General features: G+C 47.4%; 2 protein-coding genes across 4 annotated transcripts; one reads left to right on the top strand and one right to left on the bottom strand.

The window, feature by feature from the left end:
- Positions 1 to 105: 105 nt before the first annotated feature.
- On the top strand, positions 106 to 20,824 carry DNAJC16 (DnaJ heat shock protein family (Hsp40) member C16). Of its 3 annotated transcripts, none has more exons than XM_048518798.1 (15): positions 106 to 134; positions 2,911 to 3,097; positions 4,070 to 4,136; positions 5,214 to 5,553; positions 6,582 to 6,766; positions 7,482 to 7,586; positions 8,183 to 8,341; positions 8,995 to 9,125; positions 10,344 to 10,527; positions 12,110 to 12,292; positions 12,872 to 12,948; positions 14,617 to 14,697; positions 15,089 to 15,184; positions 15,676 to 15,843; positions 16,717 to 20,824. In XM_048518798.1, exons 2-15 carry the CDS (start codon positions 2,931 to 2,933, stop codon positions 17,108 to 17,110), a joined length of 2,337 nt encoding a protein of 778 aa, XP_048374755.1. In that variant the 5' UTR covers positions 106 to 134; positions 2,911 to 2,930; the 3' UTR covers positions 17,111 to 20,824. The 3 variants fall into 3 exon arrangements, with proteins under 3 accessions (XP_048374755.1, XP_048374756.1, XP_048374754.1); XM_048518797.1 differs by lacking the exon at positions 106 to 134 and adding an exon at positions 218 to 314; XM_048518799.1 differs by lacking the exons at positions 2,911 to 3,097; positions 4,070 to 4,136.
- AGMAT (agmatinase) lies at positions 20,800 to 27,682 on the bottom strand. The gene is made up of 7 exons (XM_048518805.1): positions 27,279 to 27,682; positions 25,637 to 25,839; positions 24,889 to 24,937; positions 24,416 to 24,611; positions 23,031 to 23,210; positions 22,504 to 22,588; positions 20,800 to 21,620 (listed from the first exon to the last, which is right to left on the bottom strand). The coding sequence occupies exons 1-7, from the start codon at positions 27,680 to 27,682 to the stop codon at positions 21,547 to 21,549; spliced, it is 1,191 nt and encodes a 396-aa protein (XP_048374762.1). The 3' UTR covers positions 20,800 to 21,546.
- Between the last annotated feature and the right edge of the window lie 83 nt (positions 27,683 to 27,765).

Here is a 27,765-nt window from a genome sequence, read left to right as displayed (position 1 = left end):
GGCAGGCGGAGCTTTGTTTTCTATTCCGGCGCCGGGCGGAAATGAGGGATTCGTAGCGCCGTCTCTATGGTGACGGCGGCGAGGGGCGGGCCTCCATGCCGGAAGGGGGGACCGGGGAGAGAGGAGCAAACAGGGTGGGTATTGTGAGCCCTTCGTGAGCTGTTGGGAACGGGGAGGCGGCTGTTAAAATATTGTGACCTGGGGGCGGGGGGTGAGTCCTTCCTCCTCAGGATCAATTCAAGGGGTGAAGAGGAGGGCAGGCAACGATACCTAGTGGCTATAGGAAGGCCTGTCTGCAGGGGGGTGCCCCTCTGGTGAGAACCATTTGCACGTTGGGAAGCACTGATACATGAGGGAGCATCCTGGGTAGAAAGGGGCATGTTTAGGAGCTGGGCTTGAAGCCTTTTCCAGCTTTTTACATGTATCTAGTTCCAGGGAGAGTGAAGCATGTCCATGGGTAGCTCGGGCAGTTGTGAAGAAGAGGTACTAGAAGAACCTCCCTGGTTACAGGCAGTCTACCACTGAGTTCCATTGCTAAGCAGCCAGATAATATATGTAGCATGAAACTAGTCTCCGAGCCCAGAACAGTAGATTATCTGACAGTTTAGCACCTGGAACTCAGTGGTAGACTGCCTGTAACCAAAGAGGTTCTCCTTATACCCCTCCTGTTGGACCTGACTTTGGAGTAATCTTATTTGACTGCTTTTTTACATTTTGAGTAAAGTGACTTTCTGTGGTGGCCTTAGTGTTCAAAGCACATGCTGTTTGACAGTAAAATTCACTGCCTTGGAGAGTGGTGGAGTCTCCTTCTTTGGAGGTTTTTAAACAGAGGCTGGATGCCCATGTGTCGGGAGTGCTTTGATTGTGTGTTCCTGCATGGCAGGAGGTTGGACTTGATGGCCCTTGTGGTCTCTTCCAACTCTATGATTCTACAGTTTTCAAACTAGTTTGAAGAGCCCTGCAGCTTCTTTGAAGTTTATTGATAATGTCAGTGGTGGTAGAGCAAAGCCTTGCGTGTCTAGCCAGAATACTCTGTTGACTGGTTGTGTACAAGAAAATGTGCTTTGCAAACCTGCAGGGCTCTCTAGCAGATACTCAAGGATTTTTCAGTGGTTGACAAGATTGCAGAATAAATGTTTCTGTTCTGAAATATGTCTCCGTATAAATTCCATGGCGTATTCAAGTAATTGTGTGATGAACAGGTCCCTAATCGTGATATTCCTCCCAGGAAATATCCAGATTCTATCATTTTATGTCATGTTTTGTGGTGTGCGTCTTGCTGATCAGGTGGCATGGCATCCCACTTCATGCTTTCTCGCTTCTGTACCAGTGTCGGGCATAAATGTCCCTCTTGTGATTTTGTACCTGCTCTCATGTTACCTTTCAGCTTAGATGTATAGTGCTTTATCCTGACCACCTTTACAGTGTCCTTAAAATGCAAACTCTAGAAAAGTGGTGTTTAATTCTGAAAGATGATGTGGTCTGTTCTCACTACTCCTTTCAGACGAAGCAGGGGAAGGGGCGGATATTGATGCAGATCAATCAAACACCTGAAATGCTTTCTCACATCAGTTGGCCTAGTCTATAGGAATTTCAGGGTAAGAAGCTTTCAGAGGTGGTTTGCCATTACCTGCCTCTGCTCACACCCCTTCTGGGAATGTGCAACTGGCACACATTCACCCATCAAGTTTCATATTAGTGTCAGGATTTGAATCCTGATCTCCCAGTCCTACTCTGGCACTGGAAGTTTCTACTCCATTCTGCCTCGTAGTTTTTCAGCCTCTGTAGACCCAGCCTGCCATGTGACTTTTCAGGGTACAAGAAGTCCCTAGTTGCTCTTGTTTAGAAATGTGTGGTTCGCACCTAAAACGTTTTTTCACGGTGTCACCTCACAGTATATTGACTGGTTTCTAGGAATCACTGCCCCTCCCCACTCCCCAGGCTTCAAGAAATTGGTTTATTACATTTCTTCATTTGTAACATTTGAACATGAGTCCAGCTGTTACATCTTCTGTGCCCCACTGGCTAAATTTGTATTCATATTTGGGTTTGGAATGAGATTTGCTGCTCCCTTGTCAGTCTACAGTTGGTTCCTAACTTCATTGATATTTGCATCAAAACTTTCTAGTTTTGCACTTTTGATAGTTTTGCACACTAATAAAAGGAGCTGGTTTAGGCCCCTTTCATAGTATTCAGAAACGCAGCCTCTGAACTGCCGTTGATAAACCTGTCTTCTGAATTTGTCTCCTTTTAACATTGTCTAGCATAGCATCCATTGCTAAATTCCTGAGGAAGTTGTGGCCAAGATGGGGAAGGGAAGCGGGAGGGGACCTATGGAACTGACTGCCACTCTTTTCCGTATGTGTTGCCAACAAAGGCTTCTTCCCCTATTGACAAATCTTAGAGGAAGTTCAGGACAGTTTTGCATTTACTATCCATTAGAAGACAAGAACTTCAGGATCACACTGGAGGTAGCAAAATTTTTGGCAAAGGTATTCGGAATTAAAAATCAGGGAACCCTAGAAGCTGACTTCCTGTATTAATAGTTTATTCATTTTACTTTCTGACTGTCAGGGCTGTTCAACAGTAGAATTCACTGCCTTGGAGAGTGGTGGAGTCTCCTTCTTTTGAGGTTTTTAAACAGAGGCTGGATGAATATATGTCAGGAGTGCTTTGATTGTGTTCCTGCATGGCAGGAGGTTGGACTTGATGCCCTTGTGGTCTCTTCTAATTCCATTATTCTAATTTACAGAAATTATTTATTATTTAGTTGATTCACGTTGTACCATATTTGTAATTCATACACGGTTGCTTGTATGGGTCAGTTGATTGTAATAAACTAACAACTAACATATGTGGTTCCTACTTTCACCCCTTTCCTGTTAAACTTGTGGGAAAACTTCTTCGCAGGTTCTCTGAAGGAAAGCAACATGGAAATGAAAAGGTTAAGCATCTCCCTGGTTCTGGTTTTGTTTCTCATCCTGGCCTTGCAAATCTTATCTGCTGTCGACTTTGACCCATATCGAATCCTGGGAGTCAGCAAGTTGGCCAGCCAGGCAGACATTAAAAAAGCATATAAAAAGCTTGCCCGGGAATGGTACGTGAGTTGAGAAGTATAATTTGTTCTAGCTTCTGGGATAAAAACCGGCAGCCTGTTGCTTGCAAGGCCTGTCAGCATTTGCTGTCTTGTTATGTTCACCTGTGGGGGGCAAAATGCTTTGATTGTGGGAAGACCGGCTAACATAAGGACAGGGAGAGGCTTTGGAGTTTTGAAAGAGAAGGAGTCCTAAACTGCAGCCTGGTGGAATGCTCTTCCTGGTAGCATCCAGGCCCTGCAGAGCCTGTCTCAGTTCCGCAGGGCTTGTAAAACAGAGCTGTTCCACAAGGCCTTTTCCACTGGGCCACTCCACCATGGCTCCCAAGCATTTGGCCAGTTTTTCCATGGTGGAAGATGGGTGGCTGTCCATCAATAGAAATAGCTGGGTGTCATCGGCGTGGGTGTCATCGGCGTGAAACAGTCACCAGTAGCAGGAACTGGGGAAGGGCTCTCTCCCAAAGAGCCACTGCCGGTCAGAATAGACGGTATTGAGCAAGACGGTATGATGCTCTGATATGGCATTACCTTGCTTCTAACACAGTAATTGGCATTTCTGGGGGCGTTAAAAAGAAAAACCAAACTGTGGTTCAAGCCCATGCAGCTGTCAATAGCCACAGAGAAATGAGTAGGCAAAATCTGTTTGGGTCTCAGACACAATAAGGGAACTACGCAAGGCTTTCTTTTTTTTGCCCAGAGGTAGTTCTTATTCCCTGTCTCTGTTTTCTGCCTCCAGTCAGCCATCTGCATATGAAATTAACTCCTCTCAAAGAGTGGTTTTTCTCCTGTGCGCAATGCTCGAAGCACAGGAAATAAGCCCCCAATAATAAGCCCCGTTCGAACCTCAAAGAGATTAAGCTTTGCATAATGTCAGTTCTGCCTCTGTGGTCCCCCGCAGCAGCACCAAGACTGAACTTAAATCTGGCAGCCTCGGATCAGACTGCTGACTCTTTCTCGTTTGTGCTTGTATTTCAGGCATCCTGATAAAAACAAGGACCCTGGAGCGCAAGATAAGTTCATACAAATTAGCAAGGCCTATGAGGTATTAAATGCTCGGGTGGGTGCGGGAGGTTGGGGGGCGGGAGGGAGAATTGTCCTAGTTAAAAATAAGCAGGAGTCCAGAGGCACCTCAACCATTAACATAGTTTTATTCCAATGGACCAGAGCCAGCTAATAAAGATGCAGTGCAGTAGGCCCCGTTCGGAAATGGCATGCGCATCTGGAAAAAAACAGGTAGCAGGGTCACAGGACCCTTGCAGAGTACAGAATAAAACCAGCATGGTGTAGTGGTGAAGAGCAGGTGGACTCTAATCTGGTGATCCGGGTTTGATTCCCCGCTCTGCCACTTGAGCTGTGGAGGCTAATCTGGTGAACTAGATTAGCTTGTGCACTTCAACACATGCCAGCTGGGTGACCTTGGCCTAGTCCTTCGGAGCTCTCTCACAGGTTGTGAGGGAAAGGGAAAGGAGATTGTAAGCTCCTTTGAGTCTCCTACAGGAGAAAAAGAGAGGGCATATAAATTCAAACTCTTCTTCTCTTTGGACTCCTTAAAGTTAGAGGAAAGTAGGAACGTAACCAACTCTTCTTTTTATAAAAAATAATTGTGAAAAATCAGCTCTGATCAAGGAAAGTATTAAGGCCATTCATCAGTTTTGCAAAGCTAGTTAACACCTGTAACTGACTGTGAATACCAGGGATATTTAACATCTGTGTGTGTTATAAGCAGTCAAGGTGCTTCCAAGTTATGGTGATTTTATGAATTAACGATCTCCATTAATAGCCTTGTTTAACACCTTTAGTGGGTAAAAAATCCCCCATCCTTGTCCACTGTGGGATGGGATGGAGCTGACTTTCGTTGGAGCCGGCCCCGGAAATATGCCAGGTTCTTCATGGTTCTCCATTATCTCCTTCATGGTTCTCCATTATCTCCTATGGGAAATTCTCACTGGGTGTTGGGGTTTTTATTTTCCTCTTTGGGGCTTTCTACTGTGAAGGAAAGGCCAGTATGAATTGAGCTGTTGGGACAACTATAAAGACATGTTTAGCTTATACTATCCGAATTCAGAGTCTTTACCAGAGATCCAGGCTAACAGAGTGCCTTTTTTTCCACTCTGGCCAGCTCCTTTCCAACGAGGAGAAGAGATTAAATTTCGACCGCTACGGTGACGTGGGGGAGAACCAGGGCTACCCCCAGCAGCAGCAGCACCAGCAGCGCCAGTTCCACCACTTCCACGAAAGTTTCTATTTCGACGAATCCTTTTTCCATTTCCCCTTCAACTCGGACCGCCGGGACTCCTCGGACGAGAAGTACCTGCTGCACTTCTCGCACTACGTCAACGAGATCGTGCCCGACAGCTTCAGGAAGCCCTACCTCATCAAAATCACATCCGACTGGTGCTTCAGCTGCATTCACATTGAGCCTGTCTGGAAGGAGGTGGTGCATGAGTTGGAAGCGCTCGGTAAGAGAAGGAGCAGGGCCAGCTCGTTTGATTGGGTTTAACGCTTGCGTTTCCTGGCTGTCTTATCCTTTGCCTCCAGAACATCTTGTGTTTCTGCCAAGTGACACGCAGGCTCTTGATTTGCTCAGTCTCTCAAGAGGAGGAAGAGTCTGAGGGGCAGCCACTGAAAATGCCTGTTTGCGATCCTTTGCGTGCACGGATGGCAGAGGCGTAGCAGGGGAAAATGGCGCCCAGGGCAAAATGGTGCTCCCTGCGCCCCATGGTATCTACGCATCCTTCGTGTCCCATGGTAGCTACGAACCCCCCCCCCACCCCCCCGGCACCCACTTACCTGAGCCGGTGCCGCACAGTCGAGGCTCCAGCCTCAGGGTCGGCCGCCAGCCCAGCCGGCTCACCCCCTCTCGCTCTGCCCGACCAGCTGAGGCCTGTCAGGGGTTGTGTGGTGGGTGGGTCAGAAGTGTGGTGGCGATTTTCTGGGCCCCCCCTGTGACTCACCAGGGGGGCCCCCAGGGCATTTGTCCCTGGATGTCGCTACTATAGCTACGCGACTGATGGATGGTGTACTTAAAACGATGTGGGTTTTTTTGCTATCAACTTGCCACCGATTTATGAAGTGTAAGGGACTGCTGTGCCCCATTGCCAGGGTTCTGAGGTGTTGCAACATTCTTTGTTTTTGTTCCCTACCAACACACACACACGCCCCAAGAGGGACAGAAAGACCTGGGGGGGAAAATGCAAATCGGGAACATTTTCCTATTTGTGTAGCTGAACTTATGTAAAGCAGAGAGGCGGGTGATGCCCTGGCAGCTACAATGTCTTGAGTGGCAGCCGTGGTTCATGCAATAATCTTTTCCCTGCAGTCTCTTTCCTTTGAACCTATCAGATCTTGCAATGTAGGGTGTAATCCCAGCTTTCCAGTCTCGATGTTTTTCGAGAGATGCCTCTGTTAAGAGCTCAGCCGAGATAACAAACCCAGTCTGGCTTTTTCTGGGACGTCTTTTGTGACTGGCCTCGCTTGCCTCTCTCAGGAGTGGGAATTGGCGTCATTCATGCTGGCTATGAAAGGCGCCTGGCACACCACCTAGGAGCCCACAGCACCCCCTCAATCCTGGGACTCATCAATGGGAGGATAACCTTTTTCCACAATGCGGTCGTGCGGGAGAATCTGTGCCAGTTTGTAGAGAATCTTCTTCCTGGGAACCTTGTGGAGAAGGTAATTTGCATTAAGCTGTTTGCTCTTTGAGGCTGCTAATAGGCACTTCCCTGCTGAATCAGGCCGAAAGGTCCATTGAGTCTAGCTGCTGGTTTTCTGTGGCCGTTATCCAGGCATCTTGAAGAAGTTCACGTGCCCGGGTGAGGGCAACAGATCTCTCCTCTGCTCTCTCTCCCAGAATCCAGTATTTAAACTGCTTTTAAACAAGAAGGCTTCATTTATCTCTGGATGGGCCTCCACAAATTTGTCTAGTCCCTTTTTAAAGCAACCTGAGTAGTGGCTGTCATTTCATCTAGTGGCAGAGAATTCCATAGATTAATTTAGTCCTTATGAGAAGAAGAAGAAGAGTTGGATTTATACCTCACCTCTCTTTCCTCAAGGTGACTTACAAGCTCCTTTCCCCTCCTCTCCCCACAGTTGACACCTTGCAAGGTAGGTGGGGCTGAGAGAGTTCAGAGAGAATTGTGACCAGCCCAAGGTCACCCAGCAGGAACGTAGGAGTGTGGAAACACATCTGGTTCACCTGATAAGCCTCTGCCACTCAGGTGCAGGTGTGGGGGAATCAAACCTGGTTCTCCAGATTAGAATCCACCTGCTTTTAACCCCTACACCATGCTGACCCAGAAATACTTCCACACATAATTTTGCTTGTACTGAATCAGGCCTTCCTCTCCCCTCAGTGTTTGGAAACTGATATTTCTGTTTTATGTTAAAGATTACAGATAAAAACTACATCAGATTCCTGTCAAACTGGAAGAAAGAGAACAAGCCACACGTGCTTCTGTTTGACCACATGCCTCTTGTTCCACTGTTGTATAAGGTAAAAAGAGTTTCATCGTTCAGTATAGCTTCATGACGCCACCTTCAGGGAGCAAGAGGGGCTGCCTTTTAATATAGGAATAGTGACCTTTTTGACTTCCTTTTTGGAACTGAGAGATGTGATCTTTAGGGCTAAAGATGCCAGAAATCCCAAAGAGGCCTTCCCTAATATCACCATGGACTAGGAACAGATCAGCTTCCAGGCCCTCCTTTATGCCTCCCCTCTTTCCCCTCCCGCTGCTTGCCCCACATCCAGCAGTTCATTTGGCTGGTGTTCACAAACCTTGGTTCATGTCAAAGTGTGATTTGGGGTGAAGGGCACAAAGGGCCACACTGGGAGTGCGTCACAGCCTAGAGTTCTGCATTCTTTTTGCATCCTCTATCATCAGTAATGCAGTTTGAAAGTGTGTGTATATGGTGTTTTTTTTAAAAAAAACACAATCCAAACTATGCAAATTCCAAACTCTGCCTGGGGTTTCCTTCCCTTTTCTGTGTCAACATCTACATAAGACCAGAAAAGCAGCCAACCCTTTCATCCATGTATTGGAGCCCCAAAAGGTTTTGCATTAGCCCATGTTTGCATGTCATTCCTTCCAGCTGACTGCCTTTGCGTACAGGGACTACTTGTCCTTTGGATACGTGTATGTTGGTCTCCGAGGGACCGAAGAGCTGTCCAGCCAGTACAACATCAACGTCTACACGCCCACCATGATGGTCTTCAAGGAACAGATTGACAAACCTGCCGATGTCGTCCAGGTATTGCTCCACATTGGAGTCGAAATCCAAGAGTCTCGTGGCTCCTGAAAGATCTGCCTTTATCGTAGTGGACGCTTTCACGAGCCAAATGTGTGATGATATATGTTGAACTGGCAGATATGTAGAAGGCCTCGCCCCTCCCTAAGAAGTGGGGGTTGCAAAGTAATGAACGGCAAGCTGTGCAGGTTGTGATGTTAAAGCATGACTGTGTATAACTTTTGAACATCAATCAGTTCTGACCATCAATAGGTCGTCATTGTTATTATTATCTCGGAAGGATGGAAGGCTGAGTCAACCTTGAGCCAGCTTCCTGAACCCAGCTTCCATCAGGATCGAAACTGGGTTGTAAACAGAGCTTTGACTGTAGCAATGTAGATCTCAGAGACCAAGCAAGGTTGGCTGTGATTTGTGCTTGGATTGGAGACTGCCAAGGAATACCAGAGTCACTAAGCTGGGGCAGGCCATGTCAAGCCACCTCTCAGCCTCTCTTGCCTTCCAAACCTTATGAGGTTACGATAAAGACTGCAGTGACCTGTCAGCAATAAAAAAAGGAGTATTTAAATCTGTTAAAAGGCACAACCAAAGTTTCTTAATTGGTCACTGTCCCCCTCTTCCAGTCTCGACCGGTCTTTACCAATTTTCCTTTCTTCCAGGCCCGGAGTATGAAGAAGCAGCTGATTGATGATTTCCTTTCCCAGAACAAGTTCCTGATGGCGTCTCGGCTCACCAGCCAGAAGCTGTTCGAAGAGCTGTGTCCGGTGAAAAAATCACACCGGCAGCGCAAGTAAGACACCTGGCAGGGACAGCTCCGCGTAGCAAGTTTATGAAGCGTCTGCATTTGAGTGTGTGTGTGTGTGTGTGTGTTTTCATCTTAAGTGTGTGTTTTCATCAAAGGAGAGGGCTGTTCTCAAGAACTTCACCGCTCAGGACTGGTTTTCCAAGCTCGTGTTGTACTGTCCTCTAGGCTTCCCAGAATTCAGTGGATATGTGTCAAGAGTCGTTCAGCACTGAGAATGGGAACTGTCTGGCTTTCAAGAGTGTAGGTCTCTGCTGATGCCATTCTACACCCGGGGCAATTGGACAGAAATGCTGAGAAAAATGGCCTCCAGGCTTTCTCAGAACTTTGCTGCTAAAAAGAGCTTTGTCCCCTCCCTGCAGGGCTAACCAAAGGACCATCCTGGGTTGCTTGAATGGTAACTTGATACGCACAAACAAAAAAGAGTAACAAATGAAACCCTACAAAACTAGAAATTAAGTACCTAAAAAAGTCAAGGAATTGTTTAAGGGAGCAGTAAATATAAAACTGCTAAATATCAAAAACACATATGTATTTATTACAAGTCAAAATCAACTGTACTTGTAAATGGTCATAATAGCCTACCTTAAGCACACAATATCACAATTACAATACACAGAGCAGTCCTACGGGACATTTTTTTTTGACCCATAAGGCCCTTTTATTTAGCTTTATATTTAGTGGCTCCTTAAACCATTTCTTGACCTAAATGGGGACTTGGTAGTTGGGAGGTGCGGTGGTTCAATGGTAGAGATTTCCAGTTCAGTTCCTGGCATCGCAAGTTCAATAAAAAGATCAGGCTGTAAGTGACGTGAAAATCCTCTTAGACCCCAGAGTGCTGCTGCCTGCCAGAGCAGACAATACTGACCTTGACAGAGCAGTGATCTGACTCTGGCCCCTTCCACACATGTAGAATAATCCACTTTCAATCCACTTTGCAGCTAGATTTTAGTGTGCGGAATAGCAAAATCCATTTGCAAACAATTGTGAAAGTAAACTGAAAGTGCATTATTGTGCATGTGTGGAAGGGGCCTCAGTCCGTCAGGCAGCTTCACAAGTAGTTCTGCTTCCAAGCCCAGTTTGGTTGCTCATGGAAGGGATCGAACTTCCCTTGATATCCAACTGCCTCCGACTCAGCTCTTTCAAGGATACCAGTCTTTCATTTCTCTTGGGAGATCTTGAATCTCTTCTCGATGGGGATTACAGGTACTGTGTGGTCCTGATTACTGGCGAGGTTGACAAGTTTGCGGCGAGCTACGAAGCATTTCTGGCCTTTGCCACGGCGAACACCAAAGACACCCTGAGGTTCGTCCATATCTATTGGAACAGCCAGCAGGAGTTTGTCCAGAGCTTACTACCAGATGACGACAGGTCCTGGGGGAAGTCTGCTGTGAGTATTCTGCTTGTCTGCCCAGCCCAGCTGACTCACACTCACTCTTCAGTTTTGTTTTTAAACGTTTAGCTCAACTTGCCCTGTGTCTTTTGGCTCCCGGTTGACTTCCGAATCATCTTCAAGGTGTGGGTTTTGACCTTCAAGGCATTACGCGGCCTGGGACCCTCGTACCTTCGGGACCGCATTACCCCATATGTCCCTACTCAGCCTCTGCGCGCAGCAGAGGCCAATCTACTGATGGTCCCCGGCCCCTCAATGATGCGGCTGGCCTCCACACGGGCCAGGACTTTTACAGCACTGGCCCCGGCCTGGTGGAACACCCTTCCTCCAACTGTCCGGGCCCTGCGGGACCTCAGTGAATTCCACAGGGCTTGTAAGACCGTGTTGTTCCACCAGGCCTTCGGAGTGTCCAGCCGCTGATATGGTGCCCCCTCACTGCTCTTTGCCCTGGCACTGTTACATCAGGGTCCCCTCATATTGAGGGGCCTGCCGTCCCCCTTCTTGGGGTAGGTTTTAATTGGGGTTTTCTGGACGTTTCTTGTTTATTTATTTATTAATTGTTATCCGCTGTTTCATATGAGTTTATAGGATGTTTTGATGATTAATAGGATGGAGCTTATGTATTAGTGTATTGTGTATGATTTGCTCCTGCTTAATGTTCTTTGAATTGTGTTGTTCACTGGCCGGAGCCCTTCGGGGATCGGGCGGTATAGAAATTGAAAAATAAAATAAAATAAATAAATAAATAAATAAGCAAGCAAGCAAGCAAGCAAGCAAGCAAGCAAGCAAGCTTATAAATAACATCAAATAGAAAGGGAACCACACACTGTGCCATGAGACTAATGCTTCAGTAACGAACTCATCTGGTCCAGGCTGGGCTGATCTGGTCAGATCTAGGAAGCTAAGGCAGGTGGCCTGTGACTAGCATTTGGATGGGAAACCAGTGAGGAAGTCTGGGGTTGCTATGCAGAGGCAGGCAATGGCAAACCACCTCTGAAGTCTCTTGCCTTGAAAACCCTACTGGCTTGCCGTAAGTCAACTGTGACTTGACAGCGCTTTCCAACGCCAGCTATTATTGTTATTATTTATTGTACTAAGTATTAATACTGTATTTCCAGTCTTCAGAATGCTTCACATAGATTATTATAGTCACTCTTGTAAGGTTGGCCAGGCTATCATTGCCACTAGGATGGAATAGAATCATAGAGTCATAGGGTTGGAAGAGACCACAAGGACCATCAAGTCCAACCCCCTGCAATGCAGGAACACATAATCAAAGCATTCTAGGGATTCTAGGAGCGAGTCTTTAATTATCCGAGAGGCCACAGCAAACCCAATGTATCATTTCTTCCTCTTCTGTCTTGGACTAAGGATTCCTGCAAGCTCCTGTTCCAGGCAGTGCGATCCATGAACACTCCAAAACTTGAGGCTCCCCCACCCCATTAAAGAACTTACCCTGTGTTGCTGGGTTTTGATGGGGGACTGATAATGATTTTCTCCTTTGCCCCTGGCTGTTTCCTTTAGTGGTTTTTCAGTGCATGTAGCCTTCCCCATGTCTGCTCTTTTGTCTCTGGTCCAGGTGGTCATCTTGGAGAGGCGCAACAACGCTGGCCGGGTGGTCTATAAAGCTCTGGACAATTCCTGGAGTGGCAGCAAAGAAGACAACTTCATCCTTCTGGATATGTTGGACCAGTTAAGGACAAACCCTGGATTTCTCTCTTCCGATACCGTCCTGGCAGACTTGAATGACGAGCTTGCTCCTGTGAGTCACACTGACAGTTCCAACATCGGTGAATGTAATTGGGAGAGGGCCCTCGGGGCAGGGATGGTGGCCCTATGAATTCCCCTCCCAAAAGCTCTAGATTCTGCAGCCAAGGATGAGTTAATGGGTTCACAACTCCGTATGTGGCATATTTGCTGTGCTGCCCAACAAGTGCAATAGTAGCCACTGCTAAGTCCTCATCATTGAGATGGTATTGAGAGCCAGTGTGGTATAGAGGTTAAGAGCAGGTGCACTCTAATCTGAAGAACCAGGTTTGATTCCCCGCTCTGCCACTTGAGGTGCAGAGGCTTATCTGCGGAACCAGATTAGCTTGTGCACTCCAACGCATGCCAGCTGGGTGATCTTGGGTTAGTCACAGTTCTTTGGAGCTCTCTCAGCCCCACTCACCTCACAGGAGATTGTAAGCCCCTTTGAGTCTCCTTACAGGAGAGAAAGGGGGGATATAAATCCAAACTCTTCCAAACTCTTTTTATAACCAAAAGTTTTCTCTGTAGTTGTGTATCCAGAGAGGAGAGTGCACTTTGGGGCGCTAATAATGTTTTTCCTCTTCCGGCTCAGGTTTTCTTTCTCCGCTGGATCTATTCTGCCTTTGACTATCTCTCGGAAAGCTGGGACGGCTTCTTCCATAGCAACTGGTATGGGTTCTGTGTTCAAATTCCAATGCTGCTTTCGAATTTCATCTTTGCTGCACAATCCAGAAAATGGCCCAAGATATTTAAGCAGCATGGGAGGGGCTGGAAGGAAAAATTGGAGCTCCGTTGCCTTGAGAAGTACCTAAATTAAAGACCAAAGGGTCTCAGCTTTGTGGATCGCAAAGCTATGTTAGAATTAGAAGTGTTTGAGGTGGGGAGGTTCGGGGGAGCCATTAATCAGCAATAGCTATTTCTACAACACTTGCTCCAAGTTGTCACTAGGAGAGCATCTCTCGCCTCGTCCCTGCCAAACCTCCGGCCTGCTTTCCTGTTTGGCTTGGATGGGGGAGAGCTTAGTAGAAGTCCCCACTGAGCAGGCATCTTCTTGCACCTCTGGCCTCATTTGCAAAAATCAGGCTGGATAGGAAAGGAGTGGAGAAGTTGAGAGCCTTTGCCCAAGAAAGCAACCGAGATGAGTTGTCAAGGTAGAGGTGCAAAGCTTTTGGGAGATTAAGAGAAGGAAGCGGAGTTGTTATGAGGCGAGTGCCTACAGAGGCGCAAAAGGGGACTAATCCCTGAGCTGGCGCCATTTCACCCTCCTTTGGAAGCTTGATGGTTATCCTGCAGGTAGCGGGCGAAAGGGTGTTCCTGGACCAAGCCGGGGCAAGCTGTGGGTGCCCATCTTGGGCTGACCCAGGGGCGTAACGAGGCAGCCCTGGGCAAACTGTAGCCCTGGGCAAAACCTGAGTTGGATGCCCCCCCCCCCCCCCGGGCGGCCACTCCACCACGACCAAATTTCTTTTTGCACCAGGACATTGGTGCCTGCAGGGGGTGCATTTGGAGACATATCAGCACCAAAATTTCAGCATAGCATCAGGAGACTGTCCTTATGCTGCTCCCCAGGTTTGGCGAGGTTTGGTTCAAGGAGTCCAAAGTTATGGACTCCCAAAGGGGGTGCCCCATCCCCCATTGTTTCCAATGGGAGCTAATAGAAGATGGGGGCTACAGTTTTGAGGGTCCATAGCTTTGGCCCCCCTGAACCAACCTGCACCAAGCTTGGGGGGTGCCATCATCTCCAGATGATACTCTGAAATTTTGGTGCCAATACATCCAAAAATGCACCCCCTGCAGGAACATCCTAGAAATTTGCCCAAGAATCTTTGTTCTGCATTGAGTTTTCTGCATTGCTGTCAACAGGGGTTGCAGGCTGTGGGGGGCACATTTCTGAAGGCACAGTCTCAAAACTTTCAGGGTCTCATCAGAAGACTGCCCTAATGATACCCCCCAAGTTTGGTGCAGTTTGGTTCAGGGGGGCCAAAGTTATGGACCCTCAAAACTGTAGCCCCCCCCATCTCCTATTAGCTCCCATTGGAAACAATGGGGGATGGGGCACCCCCTTTGGGAGTCCATAACTTTGGACTCCCTGAACCAAACTTCACCAAACTTGGGGGGTAGCATAAGGACAGACTCCTGATGATACGCTGAAATTTTGGTGCCGCTAGCCTAAAAACTGCGCCCCCTGCAGGCCAAAAATGGAAAACCACTAAAATACCCAAAAACGAACCCAGCATTTTGATGCCCCCTCACAAGGTGATGCCCTGGGCAGCTGCCCACCTTGCCCAATGGGCATTACGCCAGTGGGCTGACCTTCACTTGTGGCATCTCTTGCAGGCGGGAAATGATGCCCCTCTTATCTCTGATCTTCTCAGCGCTCTTCATTCTTTTTGGGACGGTTATTATTCAAGCTTTCAGGTAAGCAGCCCCTTCTTCCCCTTCCAGTGTGGTGTAGGAATTCAGAGCAAGTGGACTCTAATCGGGACAACTGGGTTTGATTCCATGCTCCTCCACCTGAGCGGTGGACTCTTATCTGGAGTACTGGGTTTGTTTCCCCACTCCTCCACATGAAGCCTGCTGAGTGACCTTGGGCCAGTCACAGTTCTCTCAGAACTCTCCCCCTGCCACCTCACAAGATGTCTGTTGTGGGAGGAGGAAGGGAAGGAATTTGCAAGCTTCTTTGAGTCTCCTTACAGGACAGAAAGGTGGGATATAAATCCAAACTCTTCTTCCCCTATTCTGGCTCTTTTCGTTTTGATCTCCAATCCCAAATCGATGTTAATTTTTTGCTTTTTGTTTTGTTCTTCAGTGACACGGGCGATGAGAGAGATTCGCCCCCTCCCAAGAAAGACGAACCCCCTTCAAAGAGCGAGAGGAACGACACAGGCTTCACCAAAGACAACAGGTCCCTCTGAATACTTCTTCCGATTTCTCCAGGGCAAAGACAGGGAAGGTTTCAATGGCACTAGGCAAGAAATGGACAAGAAGATACAGCCCTTGGTGGCTCTGCCCAGCCTTGGCCAGTCCACGGGTTGGAATGCCAGCCTCCAGGAAGGGCCTTGGGATCCCCCAGAGTTACAGAGTACGGAGATCAATTCCACTGGAGAAAGTGAATACTTTGGAGGGTGGTCTCTATGCCGTTGTACCCCACTGAAGTCCATGTCCTCTCTAGGCTCCACCCCCAAAACTCAGGAGTTTCCCAGCCTGCCAGCTGTACCCCTCCGCCTTCTATTAAGCATTCCAAAGAGCATATCTTCATTATCCTTAAATTCCACAACTCGTCGGGCGACTGATTTTTCGCTTGCTTCCGGCTCCCTACGACTCATACACGACATTCATTGTACTTCTGAAGTGCAGTTCTTCAGTAACCCCATAAAATGTCTCCTGTTCTTTCAGGATTCCCAAGAAGGGGTTTGTGGAGGTGACGGAACTAACAGATATCACCTACATGAGCAACTTGGTGCGCCTGAGGCCGGGGCACATGAACGTGGTGCTGATCCTTTCGAACGCCACAAAGACGTCTTTGCTTCAGAAGTTTGCCCTGGAGGTCTACACCTTCACCGGGTGGGTACAGGATGGTTTCTCCCCATGAGTTAATTGCACAGCATGGAGAAGGCACAGTCATTTTCTTTTCCAGCCATGGGAGGAAAGATTGACTGGCTTGAGAACAAATTTGCAACATCCCTCTCACATTGTTATGTATTTGAACTTGGGGAGAGTCATCCACACCCAGCCCCATTAAAAACATGATTCTCCCAAGATTTCCTTCTGTTTCAGTCATGTGGCAGAATTCCTTTCTGTTCCTTGCACTCTTCAGAGGTGTATCACAGAGGAGCAGCCGTGGCATAGTGGTTAAGAGCAGGTATACTCTAACCTGAAGGAACCAGGTTTGATTCCCTGCTCTGCCGCTTGAGCTGTGGAGGCTTATCTGGGGAATTCAGATTAGCCTGTGCACTGCAACACACGCCAGCTGGGTGACCTTGGGCTAGTCGCAGTTCTTCGGAGCTCTCTCAGCCCCACCTACCTCACAGGGTGTTTGTTGTGAGGGGGAAAGGGAAAGGAGTTTGAAAGCCCCTTTGAGTTTCCTTGCAGGATCTTGTTTGTAACGTTTCACCTGCATCTGTGGCTGGCATCTTCAAAGGTGTATCACAGAGAGAAGTGTGTTACACATTGTGACTAGTGAGAAGGGAATGTTTAGTTCTCATTGGACATAGTGTGTCCACTCACTGTGACATCACTGCCACAGATGCAGGCGAAATGTTAGGAACAAGATTTGCCAGACCATGGCCACACAACCCGGAAAGCCCATAATGACCAGCCTGAGTCTTTTCTGCATGTTGTGTGTTTGTTTTTAAGACTTGTGTTTCTTCTCTCTTGCCTTTCTTCATGAGGACCAGTCAGTCAACATCTTATTCTCCTCTCCTCCCCACTCTCCAGGAGCAGCTGCATCCACTTTTCTTTTCTCAGCCTGGACAAGCACCGGGAATGGCTGGAGTACGTGCTGGAGTTTGCGCAAGATGCTGCACCAATCCCCAATCAGTACGATAAACATTTTCTAGAACGTGACTACACGGGCTACGTCCTGGCCCTGAACGGCCACAAAAAGTACTTCTGCCTCTTCAAGCCTCGCAAAACCTCGGAAGAGGACGCAAACGCCCACGGGCACTGTGATGATTCTGACCTGGCAGAAGGCCGGGGAAAATCCTCCTCTTACAGTAGCCGGCCTGGCTCGGTCAAAAGCAAACTTGACAGGCTATCCTTATGGATGGAGAGACTCCTAGAAGGTTCCTTACAGCGGTTTTATATCCCATCGTGGCCTGCGCTAGACTGAAAATAAAAAGGGGGTTGGAGAAAAGGATCTTATCACTGCTTGCAGACTCTGACAGAGGACAACCGTAACCATCTTGTTTTCTGGGAATTTGCATTGTGTCGACTAGACGGTAGCTTTTTAGAGAAGACTCTCCTAGGCCCAGTGAATTAGAAGCCTCTTTCCCCATGTCTTTTTGACCTAGGAGCGATGGAAATTAAAAAAAAATGCACTGACTTCCACGCTGGTACCAAATGGTTCTAACATTTGGGAGCTACATAACCGAAGACAGACAGTAGCCAGTGACAGACCCTCTTTCCCGCATTCCCAGCCTGCTTCGGTTCCACCTCTGGGGTTTTCTCCACTGTTGGCGGAAACTTCTGGCTTAGCTGCTATGGGAGCTCCTTCTGTGTACTGATTTTTTTAAAAAAATCATTTGGTTTTTGTGTTTTTACTTAAGTGAGCCTTGTTTAAAAGCAGGTTGGGCTGCGGGGTCCTGCTCTTCCCGTGCTTAGGCTGCGATGCATCTTACAGGGCCTGTTCTGCAGAGAGCGCTCTGCATCTTGTATCAAGAGTTCTTACCTTGTGGTTTCCCACCTTCCCCCCTAGGTGGTAAGTGATTTGGAATGTGTTTGGGGGTATCTCCCTTTTGTACCAAAAGGTAGCAAGATTGGGAAAGGGGGGGGTTGGCTGATGCATGCCCTTCTGGCCCCCTGTGCAATAAATCCCACATATGGAATTCACCAGCTAAGCCATCAGCAGGGAGGGAAATGCAGGAAGGTCACCCCAGGTGTGAATACCCTTTTTGACCATGAGCCATTTCAAGCGTACATTCTGAGGCCTTCCTGGGTGCTCTCTGCGTCTCACTTTATTTTTAAGAATGTACAGCCATAACCCTAAAACCCGGTCTTTAGATTGCAAGATATCGCCTGGTTTGAGCCCAACAGGTGGAAGAAAAACATAAAATCCCTTAATGCAACTAGCTCTCCTGGCACCATTTTCAGAACAGCAACGGTTCATCTCTAGGGCAGTAATTCAACCCCCCTTCTCTTGATTTCAAGGGACTTTAGAAAGCCTGTCGTCTCTCTCTACAGTTTGACCAGTAAGGTTTAACCAGCTTTCAAAAGTTTTCTGTGAAGTTTTTCTGCCCTCAGCTTGTTTAGTTTCAGCTGCTTTGGTCTAGATGCGGATATTTGTTTGAACTGAATGGTAAGATGGTATCTCTACTGTACGCTTTCCAAAAGAAATCACACCATTCGGTATACTTCAAAAACCAGTCTCTCAGCCAATTTTGGATTGAGAAACAAGCGTGTCTATTTCTCAGCTGCTGGACTGCCCTGAAATCCCTCCCATATAAGATAAGAGATGAAATATGGCCCTGTTCTTGTTGTGTAAGATCAGCAAATACAGGATGTTTTGTTTTTAATGTAGGAGCCACTGAAGCACTCCCCTCCTGTGGCTTGGATTGGTTCAGCCTAGAACTCTGCACCTTCATTCTTTGCAAGTAGATAGGCTTTCAGCCCTGGACTAATCCACCTGTGCAGTGGGGAGGGGGAATAAGTTTGGGAAAGTGGACTATGTGGGCGTAGGATAGCATTTCTGAATGTCGTTTGCATGTGAAATAATTCCCACTGCAATGCTAGTTCTTACTGTAACTAGCAGAGTATTTTTTTTAACTTAAAGCCAGTTCTCTGTCTGAAGACCAGAATTCTATGTCCTCATTTTCTCACAGGTGTAAACCAGATTTGGCAGGTACTGGGGCGGGGCTTTCCAGTTCCCTATATTTTGTGAAATAGTAATGTGCAATTCTTAACAATTATGCAGTTATACTTGAAGAGGCATGGCGGTATCTGCCACATCTGTCAAGTTGGTTATACATCTGCCGCCGCCACCCCCCCTCCCCCCCGGGTCCCTTGTTAAGGATGTAACTGCTGCCCAGTTATCAAGGTGATAGAAAAACCTTGCTTTTTATTGCAGGGTCAGGCTGTTTTCTCAGCACACATGCCCCTGGTGTGGACATATAGCTGTAAAGTTCTTTCTGGTGGTTTTTATTAAACTGCTCTGGAGCAGCCTCTGCAGCAGCCGATACCCTTGTAAACAGGTTAGGCCAGTTCTGTTCAACAGCCAAACTGGAGAGCAAGAAGATACAGTTCAGGAAAGAAAGAGATGCTTTGAAGCATCAGTCTGTGAGATAGCTGAAACAGTACCCAAACAATACCCAGCTGTTCAGGCTCTGTAAAGATCCAAACAAACACAGCCAGATAGGCATCAGTGAGAAGTAATTGAACCAGGTACTATGAGCCATTTGTCGTCAGGAGGGGACACTTGTATGCCTCATTTGTAGGATCCTCTTCCAGCAAAGGAGCTGCAGAGGCCTTTTAGCAAATGATACCGCAATAATAATATAATCTGCCAGGATCAAATAACAGGAATAGCTTCCGGATGTGTTTGGTTTTCACAGTTTTAGGTTTCCCAGGAGAGGAACCTGGAGAATCTAAGGACAGTAGTCAAGCGAAGGATTGTAAAAGCTCCCGAATGCTGAAAATCAAGACAATCTCTGTCAGGGATGTCTGGCATGGAGCTAGCATGTGACTTTGTGACCTAACCAGTGTGGGTAAGGGAACTGACTACCTGCCTGCCTTCTGCCACAGTGGCAGTTCAGTAAGAGGAGAAGCTCTTGCTTATGCAGAGTAGGGAGATGAAGGTCCTTGTAGCCCCAATGCAAACATTTCTCATGGTGGTGTTTCTCTTCGCATAATGGAGCAGGCTCCTCTCTCCACTGGATTTGCCAGAGCCTGCTTCAGGGGGACCACCTCCTGTGGGCTTCTGCCTCCCCACCCCTGCCATTTACAGCATATCTCTACCCTGCCAGCAGCAGCAGCAGCTGCTACCACCATTTGTTACTGACTCCCTACCTGAGCAGAGCTACAGTTCTGAATCACAATAATCAGTGGCAGACCCTTATGGGGTGCTGAGGCCCAAAGAACTCTGCAAAGGAATCGGGCATCCCGCCTTGACAATTAATTGCACATCATGTGCACAAATTGCTCTTTCTGTTTTGGGTACAAGTGGGGGTGATGCTAGGGAGGAATCAGGCCCAGTTTGGAGTGCCTGATTTGAACTCACCTGGCAAGAGAGGAAATGGAGGCTTTCTCCCCCACCTTACAAAGCGAAGCACCATTGCCAGGAATTCAGGAACTCAAGCCCGCTTTTCCTTTTTTGCCAAAAGGGCTGTACCTTCTGCCAATTTATAGCAAATCCGTAGAATTAACCGATCTCACCGCTTCGGTAATCACATCCCACAAGCTAAAGAACAAAGTGCTTCCGGTGTCTGCATCCCAAACATATAACCCCCCCAGAATCCGAAGTGAACCCCCTTCAAAAAGCAGAGGGGAGGAATTGGGTTTAGCGTCTTGATTCCATATGTGCCGTTTACTGTTTCATTTGACATAGATGTGATAATCCCTGTAGCTGCCTTACAGCGTCCATTTTGTCTTCTGTCAAACATTGCTGGGAACTCGTCCGAATCCGCCCAGGCAGGATTGGTTTGAGAAGACGAAAAACATTTTGCACTTTTGATAACTCGAGGGAAGGGGGGATATAAATAATTTATTGGGCAAAATTGTCTCTTTGGGCGGGGGGGGGGGGGGCTTGTGAACAGGCACTGATTTTTTGTGTGTTTGTTTTGCTTTCAAGACTTACAGATTCGCAACTGAAATAAACTATTTTAATGTGTGACCACGTGGTGGTGTGGAGTTTTACAATGACGCTGGTGATCCTGGTGCTCGGGCCTGTGAAGTTTTTGCCAGCCGTTGACCCACTGCGACCTCCAAACTAAATTTCCTGAGTGGGGAGCAAAGAATCCTCGTAGGACACCACTGATCTTTTCCCCTGTTCCCTTTTGCAGTAATGCATTTCTTTGCCTCCTTTCTCATTTCCTGCATGTTCGGAAACAAACCAGACTCATCTACGCTTTCATGATTGCTTGCTGTGCAAAATACTACATTCTGTGTTGAGGAAACTTGATTGGCTCTGCAGCTGGCCCCAAGTATGGGACGGCTGGTTGCCACTAAATGAAATTAGGGTTGCCAACTAAATTCCTGCCGCTGTTGTAGAGTGGAATTTAGGGAGGGAGTTCTGTGTGACATAATTGCCATATGGTCCACCCTCCAAAATAGCTTTGAGATAAGTTGCAATTGTTGGAGATCTCCAGACCTGGTTTCTCAAGGCTAGCTGCTCACAACTTTTTTTTCTCTCTCTGCAACAATGAGGACTAGAAACAGTCACATTGTGAAAAGCTGAGATTGTCAGGGCTTACGTCATAGATGTCTGAAGAGGCGGCTGTTATCAAAAGGAAAGTTACAAGGATCAGGAGATGTTCTAAGGTCAGCTACCCTGCAGATGTCTACCTGGATGCTGGCAGCATCCTCTACATGAATGAGAAACTTCTTTGGAATGACTCATGTCGACTTCACTCCAGGGAGGGCGCACAACATTTCGAAGAGCAGATTGGCTCCCAAGAGAGCTGTGTTACCTTTGAGCAGAGATAGAAAGAAAAAGGTAAAGCCTGTGTGAGCACTGGGTCATTATGACCCATGAGGTTACATCACATCACAACATTTACTGGGCAGACTATATTTATTTTGCCAATGCCTCCCCAACCATCTACACTTTAACTCCAGCAAGCTGGGTACGTATTTTACCAATCTTTGAGGAATGGAAGGCTGAGTCAACCTTGGACTGGCTACCTGAAACTGACTTCCGTCGGGATTGAACTCAGGGTGTGAGCAGAGCTTTGACTGCACTCCTGCAGCTTACCACTCAGAGCTGCAAGACTTTGAAAGAGAGACATTCCCCCCTCCCCAATAAACTGGATTTAGAGCATTTAACTGCTTGCTTATAGAAGCAAAATGGCATTTTAAAACACCAACATTGGTGCTAAGTGGGTGGAGCAAGGGATCATCACTGGGGGAACGGTTTACCTTTAAAGTTCTAGTTCAGTGTGTTGACTGAGCACCCTTAGTGCTACCACAAAGATTGCGGGAAGGACCTTGAGCTTGTTTGGAGGTTCTAGCAGGGGAGCGCAGCTATCGTATACCCTTGACCGAAGAACGGTACACTCCTTCTATCTGGGATGGTCGTCCTCTTCCATTGAGCGCGCAGCTTTGGGAGGGACGCACATGGAGCGGTGAGGGAGGTAGGGGACACTCACCTAGCCAGCCAGATCAGCCGAATCAACCCTGGCGATCAATGGGGCGACAGATGTCGCAGCTAGATCGCCCTCACAATCAAGGACTGGCTGGCCAAAAGGCCGTAATAAATATCTATAAATATCTACTGCGGGAAGGAGGGGACATTTTATATGTGACATGCTTATGTTGGGAGAAACTGAAGAATACTCTGACCCATCCACTCACCAGTAAGATCATACATGGGAGCCACTTCAACAAGATCACAACCAATGATATTAAGTCCTCGGCAGCCTCGAATGATCTCCAGTGCCTATTTTGAAAGGAACAGAAGACAAGTTATCAAATTGGGAAGGGACAGGAGGTGGTAGCAGTGGTGGTCTAGTCTCAAAGTTGTGAAGGCAACCTCAACAACATCTGGTGTAGTGGTTAAGAGCAGGTGGATTCTAATCTGGAGAACCACTCCTCCACCTGAGTGGCAGAAGCTTATCTTGTGAACCAGATGTGTTTTCACACTCCTTCATTCCTCCTGGTTGACCTTGGGCTAGTGACAGTTCTCTCTGAACTCTCAGCTCCACCTACCTCACAAGAGGGCTGTTGTGGGGAGAGGAGGGAAAGGAGCTTGTAAGCCACCTTGTGTCTCCTTACAGGATAGAAAGGTGAGGTATAAATCCAAACTCCTCTCCTCCTTGAGATGTTCCTTTTATACAGAGGATGTCCTGCTTATCAATTTGCAACGGCAGTCTCTCTTTTACCTGGGCAGGAGTAAGGCCGGCAATTTCTGGGGTCCCAGTGCCTGGAGCATAGGCAGGATCGATTCCGTCGATATCAAAGCTGATGTAGACAGGCCCGTCTCCCATTTGCTCCCTCACTTCCGCCATCAAAGGAACCAGCGACTTCATCCAGCAGTCTTCTGCTAAGACTATTCGGAAGCCCTGATGAGAAAGAGAAAGCTTTACAAAAAATTTTAAATTATTTTCCAATAAATATTAAACAGGTCTGAAGAAGGAAAAAGAAAGTAATAGAAAGTAGTAAACGCTACGGCACAACCATTATATTAAGTACATATTACATAATGGAATCCCAGTATAACATTTTCTGATTACTGGAGAGACCTTATAAAATCTTCTAATCTTTGTCATTTGTTTGCCCAAAGTATTTTTGTGTCAAGCCCTGGATCTGTAAACAAATGCCAAACTCTGGACGTTACAAAGTAAGGAAAGGTGAGAAAGGGAAACAAAGATCCATTAACGTGACAGAGACCCCTTTGATGTCAGGAAGACCCTTCCTGACATTTTGCTCCTCAAATTATAAGATACTATTAATTTCTAATGCTTGAATTATCTTAATATTTACACAATCAATTCAGATACATATAAAAAATAAGAATTCCATTTCTCATCAGATTCATGTTTCGAGCATCGATTGACAAGATTAGTTAGTTTGGCTGCTTTGGCAACAGTAGCATATTCTCAGAGAGAGAAAGCGAAAGTTTTTGAAGTGAAACTTCAGGGCCATCTGGCGTCTTAGGGATGAGGTCTTCCCTCTCTTCCTTGTAGCATCTGTTAATTGCCATTTCTTCCCACAGCGGATGAGATTTGGCACATGATCCCTACTCAGAAGGCTATGGCAGAAATAGGTGTTGTATGTGCTTATTGCAGGGAAGCTTTCTCCCCATCTAGGATCGTGGGTAGAGTTGCCATACTCCAGTTGGTGGCTGCAGATTGCCTGAGATTACAACTGCTGCCTAAGTGACCATGACCACTTCACCTGGAGAAAATGGAGGCTTTGGAAAGTGGACTCCATGGCATTATATCCGTTTGGTCCCTCCCCTTCTCAAACTCTGCCCTCTTCCCTCTCCCCAAACCTCCAGATATTTCCCAAACCTGAGCTGGCACCCCTAATGGTTGGCTCCTGGAATCTGCATCCTTCACTGCAAAGTTCGCTTCCCCTAAACATGAATTTAACCTTCAGTATAACTTTTGTTATGATAGTAGACTTAATAGTTCAAAATAATCAATAGTTCAAAATGAGCCTCACTGAGCTGCAGCAAGGTTAAGCACCAACAGATGGCACCTCAAATAAGTCTGCACATAAGTGCGCTAAGGACAGTCTCAACTGGAAGATCTGAGACAGGTACCTGATCCCAGCAATATTGATAAGGATCTTGTGAGTAGGAGGAGCCTCGGATCCCAATCTGAGCAACTCGTTTGCAGTCCAGGAGCCCTTCATCCACGCAGCGCCGGAACGGCGTCCCATGGTAGATCTTTTCTCCTAATGCTTGGTCTCCCGTGTCTGTGTGGGCATCCACATGCACCAGCCCCACAGGACCATGCCTAAGAGAAGGTGAAAGAGATGCCACAGGCGTGTAAGAGACAGCGAGCCACTGAACTTCATTCCACTCCTGAATAACACTCAATTTCTAGGGGACGGCAGTAGATAGCAACACACAACTGAACAACCTTGAGTCTCTGAACACATACAATATGTTGGTTCAGTCCCTGGGTTTCCTGCTTGCAAACATTAGATGTCACACACACACACCCCTTGGCGTGCAACGCAGAGCATCTCAAGCCCACAGCTACACAGTGGCTGCCCCTCATTGTGACTCACTTTTCTGCAACGGCCTGAAGAATGGGGTACGTTATTGTGTGGTCTCCACCTGCAAGGGAACAGATGGCATGAAAATGCTAGTCTCTCAAGCAAGGCCTCTCTTCCTGGACAGCTTATGGTAGCATTCTTGTTTTGGCTTGCTTATGGCAGCATTCTTGTTTTGCTGGCAACAGAGACCCCAAGTCAAAGGAGTAAGAGTACAGCTGGCTGCTGTTTCGACTCAGGAAAACGGTGCCGGGTCAGCGGAACTCCCTTCTCCCTTTATGCCATTGTCTCAATACAAACCTGACCCGTTTGGCACCCCATGGGGACACCGCAGCTGTGATTGACCCCATGTCCTTGAGGTGGCCAAGAATTAGATGTCACATCTGTTTTGGATCTGAACATTTAAAAAACCCTTCATATTCGCACTGATTTGAGCTAATCAAATATAGATTATTTATTCAGCTCTGCTAGGGTTTGGGTTGGGTGTTCCCAACTTTGGGTTGGGAAACTATTAGAAATTTGGGGGACAGGGTGGAGCCTGAGGATGGTGGGTTTGGGGGGGGGAGAAGAGGGACCCCAGCGTGGTACACTGCCACAGACACCTCCCCCCCCCCCAAAGCGGCCATTTTCTCCAGGGAAACTGATCTCTGTTGTCTGGAAATAAATTGGTTGGCCACTCGAATGGCGTCCTTGTTAAATCGGGCAGTTTTGTCCCCAAGGTATCCAGACTGCTTTCCAATCAATTTCTGGCCAGCATCCGTACCCATCGTGAGGGGGAAGCAGCCATTTGCCACGATCGTCTGGAAGGCTTTTCGGATTCGCCCGCAGCTGTCCTTCAAGTCATACAGGTTGACGTCCACATCCCCAATATCAGCGACTACGAGCGAATGATAAGGATCCGTTCTGGTGCTTGGGTTAAATCTCCTCACCATCACTGATTCAGCTCTGATGTGCCGAGGACCAAACCTGGAAGAAAAACAGCTCAATTGCTTGTGATACCTGACTCTGGAAGCATGCGATTGCAGGGTCGATGCCCCAGGTTTGGTCTTCCTGTGGAAAAGGCACACATAAGCCATCACTTCATGTAGTTTCTTTAGTGGGGTAAATAGCCGTTATTGGTTATTATAGCATCTCATCTTCCTCTCCAATATGCCTAAATGAAGACATTCCACTTTCTTTTCAAAGAGCCGTATTTGGTTCTTTAGAGCCGTGGGCTGCAGACTTCTGTCATCTCAGGCCATGTGAAATAAATAACTCACAAATGGGATGAGCTCTTCCAGCCACATTGAATTGTTGCATCCTGCTGATTTGGGGAAGGCCACGGCACAGATCCACACTCAGAGAGCCAGTGTGGTGTAGTGGTTAAGAGCAGGTGGATTCTAATCTGGAGAATCGGGTTTGATTCCCCACTCCTCCACCTGAGTGGCAGAGGCCTACCTGGTGAACCAGATTCGTTTCCGCACTCCTACGTTCCTGCTGAGTGACCTTGGGTCAGTCACAGTTCTTCGGAACTCTCCTAGCCCCACCTACCTCACAAGGTGTCTGTTGTGTGGGGAGAGTGATATGAACATATAGTTTATAATGTTTTAAGCCATTGTATTTAATCATATAAGTTATATGAGTGTAATTCACTGGGTACCAATCACTTCAAAAACTTACTTTCGTTGGAAGAAACGAAACTCATAGAGCAGCCTGACACTGAGCTTTGATTTGGGAAAACAGGGCCCCACCAAGGAGATAAGGAATTAGCAGAAGCTCACAAACACAGAGATAAGGGTGAAGTACTATAGCAACCGAGATCTCTGAACGGGGCAAGATGACATAGAGAATACACGCCCAATTGTAGAAAGCAAGGTGGGCTTTGGAGAGGAGTGGAGATTCAAATGGAAATGTGTACGTATTCCAAATCTAGCCAATGGTCAGAAGACAAGGAGGGATGTTTGTAAGAGGGTATAAATTATGTTACACAAGCAACAGCCCCTTTGAACCTCCTCCCTGTTGCTAACAGAGGAGAGTTCCCTCTTCTGCGCAGAATTGAAACAATAAATCTCTGAACACTGAAGAAGCTTGTGGGTGGTTATTTTTGTAACCGGTCAGAGCCTTTACTCTGTGGACAGTGCCTTGCCCTGTGCCTATCAAGAGGGAGGGAAAGGAGCTTGTCGGCCACCTTGAGTCTCCTTACAGGACAGAAAGGTGGGATATAAATCCACAACTCTTCTTCTCTTCTTCATATTACCTGCACATATGAAATCATGCAGATCTGTCCTGCTGGATTCAAGCACTTGTTTACAGGTGTTTTCTGCTGTGGATTCAGCAGGGGAGCACACACTGGAACCCAGAGTTCACAGCTCTCTGAGCAAACATGAATGTCCCTTTGCCCAGAATACACGCACACCCATGCTTACCTGGCCCCAGGACGATTGGAAGTGCCAGTATCAAGGGGGATTCCCACAAAAGCAGCATCGAGACCCTCCGCTGAGGTCCGGATGGGCAGTTTGAAGAGAGAACATATCCCCACAGGCCGAGCCACAAATTCAGCACTGGGAGGTACGTTGAAGTCAGAGTAAAAACACTGTTGGGCAAACCTCCCAGAGGAGAAGCTTTTTGAACCAGAGCTGCTGAGAGCACCGAGAAGGGAGGCAGGCCGGGCTGAACCAGCCGCAACCCGGACTTGCAGGCTGGTATGGCTGCAGGTCAATTTGCCAATCAGGCACATTCCAGAGAGCCTCCGAATGCCAAAAAAGGAGGTATTTTTGCAAACCAGAGCCAGAAACTGGACTTTGCACCCAGAGAAACAGAGAGCCTCCATTCTGCGGGGTGGTAATACAATCATGAAGTGAAGCAGTGTCTGGTTGTCAGGTATAAATGCACTGGCATCTGTCCCAGGTGGGA

The sequence above is a fragment of the Sphaerodactylus townsendi genome, linkage group LG16 (assembly GCF_021028975.2).
Source record: "Sphaerodactylus townsendi isolate TG3544 linkage group LG16, MPM_Stown_v2.3, whole genome shotgun sequence".
NCBI classification, from domain to species: Eukaryota; Metazoa; Chordata; class Lepidosauria; order Squamata; family Sphaerodactylidae; genus Sphaerodactylus; species Sphaerodactylus townsendi.
This window is presented reverse-complemented; position numbering and strand designations above follow the sequence as displayed.